Source organism: Rhinopithecus bieti, unplaced genomic scaffold (genome assembly GCF_001698545.2).
Source record: "Rhinopithecus bieti isolate Rb0 unplaced genomic scaffold, ASM169854v2 scaffold_22439, whole genome shotgun sequence".
NCBI classification, from domain to species: Eukaryota; Metazoa; Chordata; class Mammalia; order Primates; family Cercopithecidae; genus Rhinopithecus; species Rhinopithecus bieti.
In genome coordinates, this window is record NW_016810838.1 from 1,073,332 (window position 1) to 1,089,916 (window position 16,585).

The window sequence follows — 16,585 nt, forward strand, 5'->3', positions numbered from 1 at the left end:
CCAGGGATGAAGAGATTAATCAGCTGAGAAATGGAGAAAATAAAGGCAAAATGATTAGTGATAAGGATGAAATTAACTGTAGAACTAAGTTTAAACAATTATGGGAATTACTGCTAGGAGACAGAATATGAATATATTATAAACCTGGACAATAGAAAGAATAAACAGCAGAAAGAACAAGAAACAAAAATAGGAAGAAGGATATGCTCAATTTTATAAAAGTGCTCAGTGAACCTGGTCTTTAGTTTAAATATATGCATGAAAAGACATCTTGAAGGCCCATAAATCCCTTTGGAAGAAAGTATCTTGGGGCCATAATCTTGAGTTTTAGGGAATTTTTACCCATTTTCTCCTGGAAGTAGGAAAAATAGGGCAGGTTTTTTTTCTTCAAAACAACTGGTATTTTAAAACTAAATTTTTTTTCATGTTCTTGAATCATCCTGCAGAGATGTAAAAAAGAGATGATTTTTACTTGTTTTGAGCTATGTTTCTATTTCAGAATCTTAGCTCATTAGTTACAAGCAAATTTTTTGTTCACGAGCAGTATTCAGAGCATCTAATAATTTAAAAGATTTTACTGTATGTTGAGTCATATGGGTCAGGTGCTCACGATTCTAGGAGTATCTGCATCTACACCTATGGAGGTGGGGACAACAATCTGTTTTATAAAGACCTTTCAGTTGATTCTAATACGCACTAAGTTGTACTTTCCAGACGATACTGATGCTGCTGCCGTGGGGACCACATTTTGAGAACCACTGCTAGAGGAGAGGAGAGTAGGAGAGAGGCCCACCTGGAAGTAGTTGCCTTACCTCAACCTTGGATGCCCAAGAATGAGAGAGAAGGGGATACTGTGTTCTGCAAAGCTTTTTTGAAGGATGGTGCACTGGTTTCCACCTGGCTGTCATCTCCCATTGACATCAGAGAGGGACATTATAAATAATGACCACAAAGCAGCTAACAGTTACTGAGTGCTCACTTTGTGCCAGGCCCTGTTACATGTCTTCCATATATTACCTCTTTTATTGACTGCTGAGGTACATATTCTTATTCCATTTTACAGATGAAGAAATTGAAGCAGTAATTTCCCAAAGTCCCAGAGCTCGTGAGCAGCAGAGCCAAATGCAAGCTGTCTGACACCAGAGCTTATGCTCTCAACCACATCAACAAAAGCTTTATGTTATGCTCTATTGGAAGATGACACAACTTAGTTCTGGAGATTTTTTAAAAAAATTATTCTCTTCTATCTATATGAAGTTTATGTATTCAACTTCTAAAATTATTTAAAGCAGTTTAGCATATTATATAATATAGAGCAGCAAAGTTCCCAATAAAAATGGAGACTCAGAAGAAAAAAATTAGTGTTACTAAACCTGGACATAATGGGCAGCTAACTCATATGTAGGTACTGTATTTCTGTGTAGTGTAAGGCAAAAGACAGACTTGGGATTAAATTCAAAAGTAAATTACTACATGCTTCCTCATAAATAAAACATTTGAGAACTATGGTTGCCTTCATTGTCCATATATGTCTTTAATCATTTTGTAAATGGATGTGTACTATATCAACACCCTAAAACCATGAGGTTAAAACATAACTTGGAAAAAAGGAATTCCTGTCTCAGCTTAAAAGAATATTATCCTCTTACTTTTTTTTGAACAATCTACTCTTCTTCTGTTAACCCCACATAAGGGTTAGAACTAGGAGAGATCTAGCAAGTAGTCATTAGACTTTCCCAGATTACAAAGCATTTTTTATTGAATTTCCTACCAACAGAAACTTTTGATATTTAGTGAAGATTATTTAAATTTCATTACATTTCTGCAAAATTAGGTACTATTCAAAAGGAAAACTGGGACATCCGTCTTATGAGTATTTAACTTAATTTAGGAGATGGATGAGAAGTAAAATAAAGTGGAAAGTACATCCAGAAGATGTGGATGTTAAGGTAGAGTCTTGTAACCTTCTGATAATGTAACTTCTGAGAAGAAAACATTAAGATAATAAAGCAATTTAGAATAATCAGACACTATAATTTTTAGTGATAAATCATTGTGTTGATTATTGATTATATAGCCTTTTCTCTAGTCTTAGGACTTAATAGATATTCTTAACCTTCCAAGTTCTCCTTTAAAAATACAATCATAGCTATGGATCATCTCCCTCAAAAACAAGTAGATCTAAATGTACAGTTTTAAAACAGGAAATGAAAGTTGTGGAATATAATTTTGTAGAAGATTTTTCTAGGCAACTTAGTGAAGCTAGCAGCTTTCTATATAAGCTGTATATTTAGAGAATTGAGTTTTCTGGTTAATTTAAAATTCTGCTTAACTTACATTTTATTGTATCTGAAAAACCAATCTTTGACGAACAGACGACAATAACTATCATTTATCATTAGTGATTGTGAAAGCATTTTGGGATCTTGTAATTACTTTAAAACAGTATTAGCAACCTTAAATTTTATTATGCAAAAATAATCCTGTGTACTTCAGTTTTCTCATTATTTAGGTTGTAAATATTTGACCTTACTGTAATAGGATTCTCTGATTTCTGTATTTCAGAATTGCCATTGCCTTCAGAAAGTGTTGATATTATTATTTCTGACATTCCATTTGGGAAAAAGTTTAAGTTAGGAAAAGACATCAAAAGCATTCTACAAGAAATGGAAAGGTAAGTTACTGAATTTATTTTCATAATTTTTTTAGCTACTGGGCATTTAACCAAAATACATCATAGCTCTTCAGTTAAGGTCTGATGGCCTTGTAGTCATTTCCCAGAGTTTTTGTAGCTTAATTTTCTAAGGGTTTTAAGTCAGAAGTTTATAATTGAAATAAATGTTATCCATATCATCTTATAAATTTTATTCAGAAAAAATACTAATTTTCTATTACGTACTGAGATTTGAATGTATGAAATCGTGACCTATATTTCAGTGGTCTGAAGCAAAATTTTATGTATTTGCTTCCATCTCTCACAAAAAAAAAACCTGCCTTCTGTGTGTTAATCCACCACACGTAACAGATGAGAATCTGGGGCACAGAAAGATTAACTTTCTTATGATCACTCAGCTACTAAACAACAGAACAAAATTCTGTTACATAAGGAACCTTCCATAACATAGAATGGGCAACACCTTTATTATTTATTGTTGTCTTTGTCCATTTTCTGTTGCTATGAAGGAGTACTGGAGGCTGGACAGTTTGTAAAGAAAACAGGTTTACTGCACTGATTACTGATTCTGCAGTCTGTAAAAGAAGCACAGTGCCAGCATCTGCTCAGTTTGTGATGAGGGCCCGAGGCTGCTTCCACTCATGTCAGAAGGCAAGCCCAGTGTGCAGAGATCACGTGACAAGAGAGGACGCAAGAGGGAGAAGGGGGAGGTGCCAGGCTCTTTTTAACAACCAGCTTTCCCTAGAACTAATAGAGTGAGAACTCACTCATCGCCCCTCACAGGGAGGGCATTACTCTATTCATGAGATATCTGCCCACGTAACCCAAACACTTCCCATTAGGCCCCATCTCCAACACTGGGGGTCAAATTTCAACATGAGGTATAGTGGGACAAACATCCAAACTATAGCAGCTGTGAAATGAAAATGTGAAAGTATTCATCTTATGGTTTCTAATGATGTAAGGGAATATAATTCAATGGAAGCATTTCTTTGAGAGGCTGAAACAATGAGGCATGGATATGCATTTTTCTGATCGTCTAAATTGGTAAAGAAGAGAACCTAGAATGCATATAGTTATGAATGAACATGAATATAAGAGTTCAGTTGATATTAAATTGTTCAGCTGGGCATTTGATAACATAAATGTCAAGAGCCTGCTGTGTAAATAATGGGTCACCAATTTAAAATATGAGCCATGTGTTTTAGATAGAGAAAATTCTAGGCATCTTGCCATGTATATATGTACAAAAAGATACATGTTTTCTACTGTACATAAATAGGATTATCATTAACTTACTATACTGTAACATTGCTGTTTTTCTACTCAGCAGTGTCATGAATCTCCTTTCTGATCATTTGTTATCATATACATTATAATTTTCAGTGGTTGCCACATTATATGTATGTACCATTATGCAACCAGTGCTTATGGATTAATATTTAGATAATCCTCAGTTTTTTATTTTAATAAAAAACTATTCTTTGAACATCCTTGCATGGTTTTTCAAACTTAACTGTACGACCAAGCACCACAGTACCACAGTTTCTTCATCTGCAAAATGACAATGCTATAGAACATACTTAGATAATTCTGAAGGTTAAATGATATATAATACAGAGCATTTCCAACTGACTGGCACATATTAAATCCTCAATAAATATTAGCTATATCACCATTATTATCGCTATTATTCTACTACCACTTCTACTATTACGTCTTCTTAGGATAATTTCCTAGAAGTGAGATTGCTGGGTCAAAGGTTATGCACATTTCATATTTTTGATACATTATTGCTAAACTGTTGCCCCAAAAAGTTATTTCAGTTGATGTCTTCAGGAGTACTCATTTTCCCATCCACTTCCTCCTTGCTCAGTAGAAGAGGTTTCCCTCTTCCTGCGAGAGTTTATCCTCTCAGTTCCTTCCTCCAAGGATCACACTCTGCCCACTTCTCATTTTTAAAAATCATCTGCCTACTCATCTGGTTCTTTCCAGGAGATTCATTTATCCCTTCCCCAGACACGTTTGGAAGTCTTTGCATCTCCTGTGCACTTCCATGTACTTGGCCCTGCGGATTACAGCAGTGAATAGGACAGGCAAGGTCTCTGCCCATTCATTGTGAGAAGACAGATGGTTAATCAGTAAACAAACTGGATAATATCAAATCATGACTGGTACTGTGATGGACATAAAACAAAATGTTTTGCTTTAGAGTGAGAGAAAAGTAGTGGTTACCCTAGCTAGGTAGTCAGGAAAGGCCTCTCTGGGAAAGTGATATTTGACTGTGGGACGTGAATGATGAGCATAAGTGATAAATGCGGGGTGAACAGCAAGTCCAAATGTCCTACGGTGAGAAGCAGCTTGGTGAGTTTGAGCAGCTGAAGGAGGTCAGTAAGCAAAGAAAGCAGGCTGTGACATCAGAAAGGTAGGTGAGGGTCAGATTGTGTAGGAACCTTGGTTGCCAGAGTAAGGGGGTTAGAATGTATTTGAAGTACAGTGCGAGCAACTGAGGAGTTAGCAGAGAATTTACATTTGTCTTCTGTGTGGAAATGGAAGACAGAGTGGGAGGGGCGACAAGAATGGAAACAAGACCTGTCTACCAGATTGTTGCTGTGGTCCCGGCAAACTGTGAATGAAGTAGACAAATATGTGATACAATTTAGAGACAGAATTGTGTAGCTTTGCTGATGGATTAGACTAGGGAATGCTACCTAAGCTTCTTAGATTTTTGCTGGGCATGAGGCAGATTCCACTTAACTCTTGGTCCTTTAGCTGCCACTGTTTCTTCTCCTGTACAGCTGAACTTCTTGAAATAATAGTCCACACTTGACACCTCTGCTTCCTCACTTTCCAGTCCCACTCCACCCTGGCAGATGAGCATCTGCTCCTGCCTTCAGCTAGGATTGCTGTCCCTGGGGTCACTGATGATTTCTCATAATCCTGATCACCTATTAGTCCTATAGCATTTGTTATTTTATTGTATTTATATATTTTTTATTTTATTTTAAAGACAGAGTCTCTCTCTGTTGCTCAGACTAGAGTGCAGTGGTGCAATCTCACCTCACTGCAACCTCTGCCCCCTGGGCTCAAGCAGTCCTCCCATCCCAGCCTCCCAAGTAGCTGGGACTACAGGCACACGTCACCACACCTCACTGATTTTGTGTTTTTTTAGTAGAGACATGTTTTGCCATGTTGCCCAGACTGGTCTCAAACTCCTGGGCTCAAGCGATCCTCCTGCCTCAGCCTCCCAAAATGCTGGGATTACAGGCATGAGCCACCATGCCGGCCCTATAGCATTTAACACTGTTGAAACTGTTTCCTTCTTGAAACTGTACTTCTTTGGCTTCCGTGACATCACTGTTGTCCAGATTTTCTCTGATGATATCTATTTCATGGGTCTTCTCCTCTGTCACTTTTGAAACGTGAAATCTCTGCTTCTTGTCCCATTTTCTCTTCTCAACCTGTACTGCCACCCCAAATGATCCCATCCACCATTATGGCTTTAGCTACCATTTACCTCAAGGCCTGGTCTTTTCCATTACTCCAGGCTGTGTATCCAGCTGTCTGGTGGAATCCACACTTATATGTTCCTTAGGTACATCAGCAAATTCCAAGCTGAACTCCTTACTCCCCTCCTCCCTCCACCTCCCACCCGCTCTGACTCACCCACCCACTGAGCTGCTTTCAGAGCTGCCTCCTCTCCACTTCCTCCCATCTTTGCTGCTTTTTCTGCTTCCAGCATCCTCCCTTGCTGCAGCCGCTTGCCGTCGCTTTGCCTGGCTCATTCCTGCTTATCTTTTAACTCACAGCACAGGTATCTTCCTCTGGGAAATGCTCCCCTTTCTCCCATGCCCGGGTTTGGGACCCACCTCATGTTCCCAAGCCCCTCGTGCCTGCCTTGATTGTAGCATTTCACTCCCTTTAGTTGCCTCTGTCTTCCAAAGAGATGTTCAGTGATCTCTTAGCAACTTCCAGGGCTGTGTGCGGGACACAGGCAAGTGTTTTCATCACTTTTTCCACATAAGTGCTACACAGACTTTGATAATGAGTAAATGCATTCTCCTCAAAAAGCTGACATTTCAAGATCTGCCCTTCTTTTCTGATTTTCCTTTGCCATTTCTTTGTTCGTGTCCTAACTCTTTCCTGTTAACTTTCTTCTGCTGTCAGCCTACTGCTTTTAATACATGCAGTCTTTCAGATTCTGTCATTCGCCTTTTCCTTTGTATAATCATTTATTAGACTGTGACTACAAATTACTTTGAGGCTTGCCTTTTAAGTGGAGTAAAAATAGATAATTAAAGCAGATTTGTACTAGGGATTTCATAATTACTATAATGAATATACATTATAGAAGATACTACCTAATTATCAAAAATCCTTGTATTTAAATGGATGAAATTAAATTTCAAATTAAAAACACGAAATATTTTAAATGAAGTGGGATTGTTTGTTGTCTAGAAAGGGAGAAAGATAGCAATTACAATTTTTTTTTTGTCACAGAGTGCTTCATGTTGGCGGAACCATTGTATTGTTGCTTAGTGAAGATCACCACAGGCGCCTTACAGATTGTAAAGAGAGCAGCATCCCTTTCAATTCCAAGGACAGTCACACAGATGAACCTGGAATTAAAAAGTGCTTGAATCCTGAAGAAAAAACTGGTGCATCCAAGACAGTGTCAACTTCATTCGAAGCCAGGAACCATGAGTTCTTAGACAGAATGTCACCATTTGGCTCCTTGCTACCAGTGGAATGCTACAAAGTTAGCCTTGGAAAGACAGATGCGTTCATATGTAAATATAAGAAGTCGCACTCTTCTGGACTATAGCAGGCTTGCTGCCATCAGCGGGGTTCAGGCCCTTGTAAGTTAGCTGTACAGCAGAAGTTTGCTGTCTCTAGGATTCATATAGTACCCACAGAGCTCCAGGTAACCAAATTCCCCCAAAGACAGGAGGTGTGGCTGTTGGGTACACGTACTTGGTAAGAGTTTCTGCTTTATATTCTAAAGTGCCTAATGTTTTTGACAAAAAAGTTACCGAATATTTTTTAGACTTAAGTTTTATATTCTGTCAGAATGTGAAAAGTTCTGCCCAGTTTCTGAGCAAAAACTTCAATTTCAAAATAAAAGTTTTCAGGGGTTCACCTAAGTGTATCACAATCAATACCAGACTGGGGATATTTAACTACCAGATTTTCGGAAATGTAAAAACCTTTATATGTAACTTCTTTTGATATTAAAATTGATTTTTGAGCCTGTAATTTTCTTCTCCATTGGAATGAAAATAATTTGTATTTGCAATACATTTTATATGTTTATTATGTAAACCAACAGTGAGAATAATAACTGAATTAAAATTAAGCCAGTATCCTTCAAAACATGATGGAAAATGAAATTTGCTTTTTTTGTAAAAGCATTCATAGATTGTCACCTCATCCTTATTTGTAGAAATTCAGTTTGTTTCTTATGTTCACTACCTGAGAAAAAGAAACAGTAAGTTAAGGAAAATATATGCTCTGGTTTAATTTTTTCAGTAGTCTGATACAATTGTTCAACTTCTTGGCAGCTTTAGTGGTATTTGAACAACTTTCCTATGTTTGGGAAATTTTCCACCCTGTGAATCACCTCTCCAAAGCAGAAGTCATAAAATCTGTTTTCCAGCTAGGGTGTGGAAACCTGGGCCCCTGGTATCAGGTGCACCCACGTACAAGCTATGGCATTTGTACCCAGTGGCAGCACAAAGTGGTCTTCACCAGGACATTCCTCTCCTGAGGTTTCAGCACTGCTCTTGGCTATGTAGCCACCACTCAGCTTCCCTCTCTTGCCTTCCTAGGAAATTCTGAGAGCCACCTACTAATCTTGAATGCATTTCATTTGTGCGAAAACTAAGTAAATTTGGTTGTGTTGTTAACAGCTGGGACTCTGATAATGGCGACTGATACTCTGAGGGGTTTCAAGCAACAGGCCCCCAATAATGTGAATTCGTTATTCGTTATCTGGCCTGGTTGGGTTAAAGGCAGTGAGGATACAGCTAGTGTTACAGAAAGTGAATGGCATGTGATGGTGAAACAGTTCATAATGCCTGTGCTTACCTGACGCTCTGGGAAACACCAAAAACCTGAGGAATACAAGCACTATGGGGTGGGCTGTCTGCTTTTGGTAGAACTTCACAACTCAAAGAAAAAGCAAGATTCCTGTAGTCCTTACTCCTTGGGTTAAAGCAAGGGTCTCAGTCAGGGGCGACTTTTGGTCACATATGGTAACGTCTGCAGACATTTTTGATTACCACAACTTGAGAGAGAAGAGAGATACTCCTGGCATCTAGTGGATACAGCAGATAGAGGATGAGAGATTAGGTTAACAAGGTAATGAATGGCAAGTAGAGGTGGTATATTAAATCAGATGGGGCCTTGAAGACTATTTTAAGGGCTTTAGCTTTTACTCAAAACCACTGAAAGAGTTTTAAATAGGTGATGTCACCTAACTATGTTTAAATGATACTGTAGCTGCCATATTACAAATTGATTGTAGTAACAGAAGGGTGAAAGTGAAGAGATCAGTTGGGAGTTTTTTGCAATAATTCAGGCAAAAGAAAATGGTAGCTTGCCCCAGGATGGTAACAGTAGTGTTGGTAGGATGCACATGGATTCTGGATGTATTTTGAAAGTAGAACCAGAAGGATCTGCTGATGTGTAAGATGTGAGGTATGATAAATGGAGAGGAGACAGGAATGACAGAAGACTTTTAGCCAAGAACTTGGAACAATAGCATTTTCATCAGCTAAGAGAGGAAAGGCTGCAGAGGGTGCAGGTTTGGTGAGAAATATCAGAAGTTCTGTTTTGGACTTGTTAGTCTAGACAGTCTAATTTAGACTAGTCTAGACAGTCCAAACTAGCAGATCTTGTTTAGACTTGCTTGCTAGACAGTTTTAGACTTGCTAATTTTGAAATATGCATTAAACAAAGTGGAGATGTTGATTAGGCAATTGAATATGTGAGTCTGCAGTTTAAGAAAAAAGGTCTGCTCTGGAGATACATTATGGGGATTTTCAATATTTAGGTGGCATGAAACTGGATTGGATCACCAAAGGATTGGAAATAGAAGAAAAAGACGAGGGCTGAGCCCTGAATTCCTCCAATACTGAGAGGTTGGGAGGAGAAGAGGAATATCCAAAGAAAACTGAGATGGAACAACCAGTGAAATAGAAAACCTAGTGTGGTTGCCTGGAAAACATGAACAAAGGGTATAGAGGAGGAGTATTTAACCCTATAAATGCTGCTAACTGACCAAGTAAGATAACTGAAAATTGACCATTGGCTTTAGCAGTGAAGGGGTCCTTCATGACCTTGACCATGGGGCTTTCGGTGGAATGGAAGGGGGGCAAAACCAGACTGCAAAACCAGGCAGGTCCTCACATGTCATCCTCATGAGTGTCAGTTTAGATGGATGGTCAGGGACATGAAAGAAGGTCTTGGGAAGAGGAATGTGGATGGACATCTTATACTAAGAGAAAATAGGAAGAGAGCTGTAGATAGTGAGCATAGACAGTTCTTACCACTAGTTTTGTAGAACAGGTAAGCAAAGAAATAGGAGTAGTAGATTGGTAAGGAACGTGGAAGCAAGAGAAAGATTTGTTGGGAGAAGTAGCTTTTTTTTTATGTTACAGAGAATTCCAGGAAAGATGAAAAGATGATGAAATAGGAAAAAAGGGATAAGTGCTAGAGCAGTGTTCTTGAATAAGAGGATAAAATGCAGTCCACAATTGGAGGAATTAACTTTAGACAGGAACATGATAATTTGTTCACGATTACAGGTAGGAAGATAGCATACAGACATTTCAGCTATAGTATGATAAATATGCTCCTAAAAATTTTTTCATTCTCAAATTTATGCACTAAAAATAACAATTTATGAAAAAAATTCTGGTTAGGGCAAACCACTGCAAACATCCAGTTTTGCAACCTGAACACTAACAAATGCCAATCTTAGTAAAAATATTGGCACAGTTAAGACATTTTATTTCTAAGAAATATGTAAATAAATAAGGACTTCACCTTTTCAAGAAAAGGGCAGTGTCACCTTTATAGACTTAGGCATAAAGAAAGGTAAGGAGATGCTGAGTTACACAACCAGCACTGTCTGCCTGGCAGAACCTGCGGCCAAGATGAACCAGAAAAAGCCTGTGAACCAGAACAAGTGCCTTATTCCGCACCTTGTTCGTTCAACTCATTCCATTGGCATCCTTCGCATTCAACTGCTCCTGCCTGGTGACACAAAGCTTTAACATGCTAAAGAAAAAAAATCATGTATGAACCAACCCAGTTTCCACATTAGAGTGACATCATCTCCTTACTTAGCAATACTCGATTTAATGCCCATTACAGAAACACGTGTTGTAAGAGAACAGATTATAAGTGGGAGCAGATGCTGGAAGGTGGGCGGATGTGGTGGTGGTAGACTGTGGAAGTTCTCTTTCAACTACTTCAACTTTCTCAGTGAAAAACTATCCAGTAACTTACCCAGTGTCTGAGTCTGTAGCTGGAATAGCTACCCTCAGCAGTTGCGGAATACCCATAATGGCTTTCTGATCCATGGAGTAAGGGTATAGATTTTTGGAAGGGCTGCTTTACACTCCTTAGGTTCCCCTTCCTACCAAAATAGGCAAAGGCGATACCATATATTTGTAGGAGCTGCAGATGTTAGTGCCACCACTGAGAAAGGCACAGATGTTGATGGAACTCTCTGGCATCTGAAGGCAGACTACATAAGCTTTGGATTTGCTGCTCTGACTCTTTTACTATTAATTGTGGCCTGGGCAAGAGATGGCTCTGCAGTTGGACCAGCCCTACTGTAAGCAGCTCCCAAATGCCCTTAGAGACCCAGGAGATCTGATGGTGCTCAGAGCAACTGGGGCCGACCTGGAAGGTGTCTGGAGCCTGCAGCAAATCCCAGTAGAGGAAGCACAGCTGCGGCCTCTTAGCTTTTGGAGTAAAGCCAAACTCTTTTATACAAGTAATTATTCTCCTTTTGGAAATAACTCTTGACTTGCTATTGGGACTTGCTTCTGAGGGCTTGACCATGGGACACTAGGTGACCATGTGACCTAAGTTGCCCATCTTGAAGTAATGACACACCAAGCCAAAAGTCGCACGGACCCCACCCAGCAGCACATCCTCATCAGATGGGAGTGGTATATATCAGCACTGAGTTCCACATGACTGACTGCACTCGTGAGCTGCAGGGGCAGTCAGTGCTTTTTCCTCTCAGTGTGCCTCCTGCCACACTCACCCTTCCCTCATAGCCATGGTCTCATGGGGAATCTCCAGTGCGCAGTTCACCAAGGAGAAAAAAGTCAAATATGGCTTACAGATGACTGCAAGTTTTGCTGGCACCTGTGGGAATTTAATTGCAGCCCCACTTAGGGTAAGACAGTGGGGAAAGGATATCCTCCCAGGGAGCAGGACTTGGAGTGGTCCACATTATGTACTTTTCCTGGAAGGAGAGATGGCCTCAGAGGCAGATCCTCACCATGTCATCCTCATGAGTGTCAGTTTAGATGGATGGTCAGGGACATGAAAGAAGGTCTTGGGAAGAGGAATGTGGATGAACATCTTATACTAAACCCCAATATAGGTGAATATATGTGTCCTACTGGAATGGTCTCAAGAGGCCATAATGTGTAGGAGGTTCTAAATATGTAGTTGGAAGATTGCCTGCCCAGTGCCCTACCTTTTCCCCAGCCATCCTGGTGCTTGCTCAGTGGCCCCATAGACAATGGTTTCAGAGACAGACAGAAACAATGCACTGGCCCAACAAGGACTTCTCACCAAGATGTGGCTACTGCCACTGCTGATTAATTTCCAGCAGCAGTGACCAACCCTGAGACTTAATGTAACACTACTGCTGTGGTTTGAGTTTGTCCTCCTGGAAGCTCACATTGAAATTTGATCCCCAACATGATGGTTTTGGGAGGTTGGACCTAATAGGGGTATTTGGGTCGTGTCGATAGATTCTCTCACGAATGGATCAATGCCCTCTTGAAGGAGCTAGTTCGTTCTCATTCTCCCAGGACTAGATTAGTTACCAGAGATTGACTGTTGTAAAAGCAAGTTCTGCTTCCTAGACATTCTCTTGCTCTCTTTGCACCTACCCACTGACTTTTCTGCTTCTCTGCCATATTTTGAGCCAGCACATGGCCCTCACCAGAAACTGACCAGATGTGGCACTATGCTTTTGAATTTTTCAGCCTGCAGAATCATGGGCTCAATAAACAACTTTTCTTTATCAGCTACCCAGTCTCAAGTATTCTATTATAGCAACACGAAATGAACTAAAACAACTACAAACAGGAGGAGAATTATATTGAAGACCCTCCCCTTGTGAAGAGGGCAATAATTAGTCCTCACTGGAATAACTATTTACTCTGTATTTGGATACCAACAACACCTCCCATGAAGTTAACAAATTGCCTTATTCACTATCATTCATTTCCATGTAACAGTGCTTCTCACTAAAGAGCTCATTTTATAGGGATGACAGTGAGACAAGAGACTGAGGCTCATGGGATTTCTTGTCTTACCATGTGTTCCATAACCTGAAGCACAAGGCCTTATGGCATGATGGAATGGCTTACTGAACACCCAGTTACTGTGCCAGCAGGAAGATAACTCCTTAAGAAGTTGAGGTGCCTCCATACAGGATACTCTGTGTGCTATGAACCAACAGCCAATAGATGGTGCTATTTCTCCCGTAGTCAGAATGAAGAGCCCAAGAGCTGGAAGTGAGAGTGGTACCTGTTACTACATCACTCCTAATTACCCTATTAAAATGTTTGCATCTTATCACTAGAGCATCTGGGCTCCCTGGCTTAGAGGTCTCAATGCCTCTTGTTCCAAGTGGGAACCTTCAGTGCTGTCTCCTATTGCATGAAAAGTCAAGACATATTCCATACCATCCACTGGTCTCTCCATCTCTTGGAAAGATCAGTTACATTAGAACAAATGACCACAGCACCACCACCGCTACTGCCACCAGCCTGTGGGTCTCCTTTCTTACAGGGCAACCGTGAGAAAGGAGCTTTCACTAGGGGAATGCATAAGCTTCTTGATGCCAGGCAGTCTGGATTTGATCTATCAGCACTTTACAGGAATTGTCTGGAAAGCCAGCTGCCCTGCACCTGGGAAACTTGAAGGACCTAGTGATCTTAAGGACACATGATATGTTACAGTCTCCCTGCCAGGGAGAGGCAAGGGGAAAACCACCAGTTGTATGAGAATCTGAGCTTGAATGTAGTCAGCCCCTTTTTCTGAGAAAAGAGGTGCCCCCAAATTCCCAGCTGCCATTGTCCATTTAATCCACTCTGAGCACCCAGGGTCATTCGTGGAAACCCTACTCCTTTCAAAATCGTTCCCAAAAGAGGATTTCTTCTGTCAGCAAACACAACAAGAAGCCATTGAATTAAGAGGTAAGACTGCCACCCAATTATTTTGGGTTATTGATTCCACTGGACAGAAACACACAAACAGGTTGAACTATGTGGGCTGGAGTGTTTGCTCCTAGTAATCAGAGAAAGGTATGTCTAGAACCCAATGTTAACCTATGTTCTTACCAAGACCTGAGATGAGACAAAGGTTTTCTTGGAGATAATTTATTCTGGGAGCTGGCTACTGGAAGGAGTAAAAGAGAAATAGGGAAAAAGGTAATCCAAGGATGCACTGTTGAGCAGATCACCACAGTGAGAAGCTGGGATCTGATCCTGTAGGACCCCTCTGAAGAGCTGTGTAGGATGCAACCCAGAATTGTCTGCTTAAGGAGCAAAAGAAGAGAATATCCACCAGCTCCTGTCTGGTCAAGAGTAGGATGACTTTCAACTCTCTCCCAATTTAAGAGTTCCATCCCACAATGTAAACCCTAACTTACAGAATATCAGATGGAATTAGAGGAGGATTGGAAGCCACCCAGAAATCATGTTCCTGACATGGATGTATTACCCTTGTCAGAAGGCGAGAAGATGAGCAGATTTTTGTGTCAAGTATAATTGCATATTTTACATGCAAATATTCGTTATTTGGAGGAAGTTTAAATATCAAATTAAGAACAGATATTGATGTTGGGCATCCAAAGGGTGCATCAAAGTGGTAAATTATCATATTTTCCAATGTTTGAGTCCCGCCTCTCCAAGGCAGAAACCAGAACACCAGCTTTTCCAACTTATGTTATAGGTAGAATGGAGGCCAGACACTGACATATGATCATTGGATTCAGATGTAAGCTATGCGGAGGAACCAGGCACCATGGAATCCACTTTCTGGGGGACAGGCAGCAGAAGCATCTGGCCTCAGGGGCTAGCTGGGGTAGAGGACAGCTTTCAGGGTTCAATATCCATGGTGCAAGCTATCATGTGGCTACCCAGCAGGGGTGGCAGTGGATCTTTGAAACTACCATCTTGTTATATGGTTTGGATGGTGTTCCTGGTTGTGTAGTCCCCTAGATTAATTTTCTGGCCCTCTTGAGCATTCTAATTTTTTTTTTAATGAATTCCTCTTCTGCCGAACAACCTAGAGTTATTCTGTTGATTGCAACTGGGGGCCCTGTGCCACACACCAAGGTTACTGAAGCACTCTCCTGCCCTGCAGGCTCTGCACATCTCATTCTCAGTGGAGTCCCTCCAAATGTTTTGCATTTTTTCTTTTACCATATTTTCTAGGTGTCTATTTTATCAGTATTTGGCACTCCCTCCCCAAAATCATTTTTAATGTTTTGGCTTCCCAAAGATTTTGAATAATACAGTCTTTGTCATCGTCTGCCTAAACCTTACATACGTCTTTAGGAGAAAAGAAGAAACGTGTAGGGGTGGACTGTGTGACCGAAATGCAACAAACAATGGATTAAAAAATCCAAGAAAAATCCATTTCTTGGAGTGACAGTGATGTAGATCATAAGAGGTAGCAGTACTAATGATCTCCGTGTACTTTGCAGAATTAAATCATGATTTTAGTTTCTGCTAAAATATCTTTATTAAATGCACACAACTATAAAGCTTTTTGAAAATGTATAAAAATTTGAGAATATCAAATAAATGGAGTACTATTTTATAGCATTTTTTTCCTCCTTCAGAACAGAGTACAGGGTGTGGCCCAGACAAGAACAATTAATATTTTTTGAACTCAATTGAACTAGCTCCTGGTAGGAGGAAATAAATAAATGCCTGTAGATCTGAGAACAGTGAATCAAAGGGACACTCGGAAACCATTCAAGGGCAGACAGCTCTCCAGGGAGACACCAACTTCCTATATAACCTAGAAAGCTAAGTCTCAGAGAAATGCACATCAAAACCACAATGAGATACCATCTCAACGCCAGTTAGAGTGGCAATCATTAAAGTCAGGAAACAACAGATGCTGGAGAAGATGTGCAGAAATAGGAATGCTTTTACACTGTTGGTGAGAGTGTAAATTGGTTCAACCATTGTGGAAGACAGTATGGTGATTCCTCAAGGATCTAGAACTAGAATTACCATTTTACCCAGCAATCCCATTACTGGGTATATACCCAAAGATTACAAATCATGCTAGTATAAAAGCACATGCACACATATGTTTATTGCGGCACTGTTCACAATAGCAAAGACTTAGAACCAACCCACATGTCCATCAATGATAGACTGGATTAAGAAAATGTGGCACATATATACCATGGAATACTATGCAGCCATAAAAAGGATGAGTTCATGTCCTTTGCAGGGACATGGAGGAAGCTGGAAACCATCATTCTCACCAAACTATCACAAGGCCAGAAAACCAAACACCACATGTTCTCACTCAGGTGGGAAATGAACAATTAGATCACTTGGACACAGGGCGGGGAACATCACACACTGGGGCCTGTCGAGGGGTGGGGGGCTGGGGGAGGGGTAG

At 40.2% G+C, this 16,585-nt stretch overlaps 1 protein-coding gene across 1 annotated transcript in view; it reads left to right on the plus strand.

Moving 5' to 3' along the window:
* THUMPD2 (THUMP domain 2 tRNA and snRNA guanosine methyltransferase) overlaps positions 1-7,930 on the plus strand; it is a 40,812-nt gene extending 32,882 nt beyond the window's left edge. Inside the window, 2 exon segments of the mRNA XM_017892949.1 lie at positions 2,566-2,674; positions 7,175-7,930. Of these exon segments, the coding sequence (XP_017748438.1) occupies positions 2,566-2,674; positions 7,175-7,499 (434 nt within the window). The 3' untranslated portion in view covers positions 7,500-7,930.
* Positions 7,931-16,585: the final 8,655 nt, after the last annotated feature.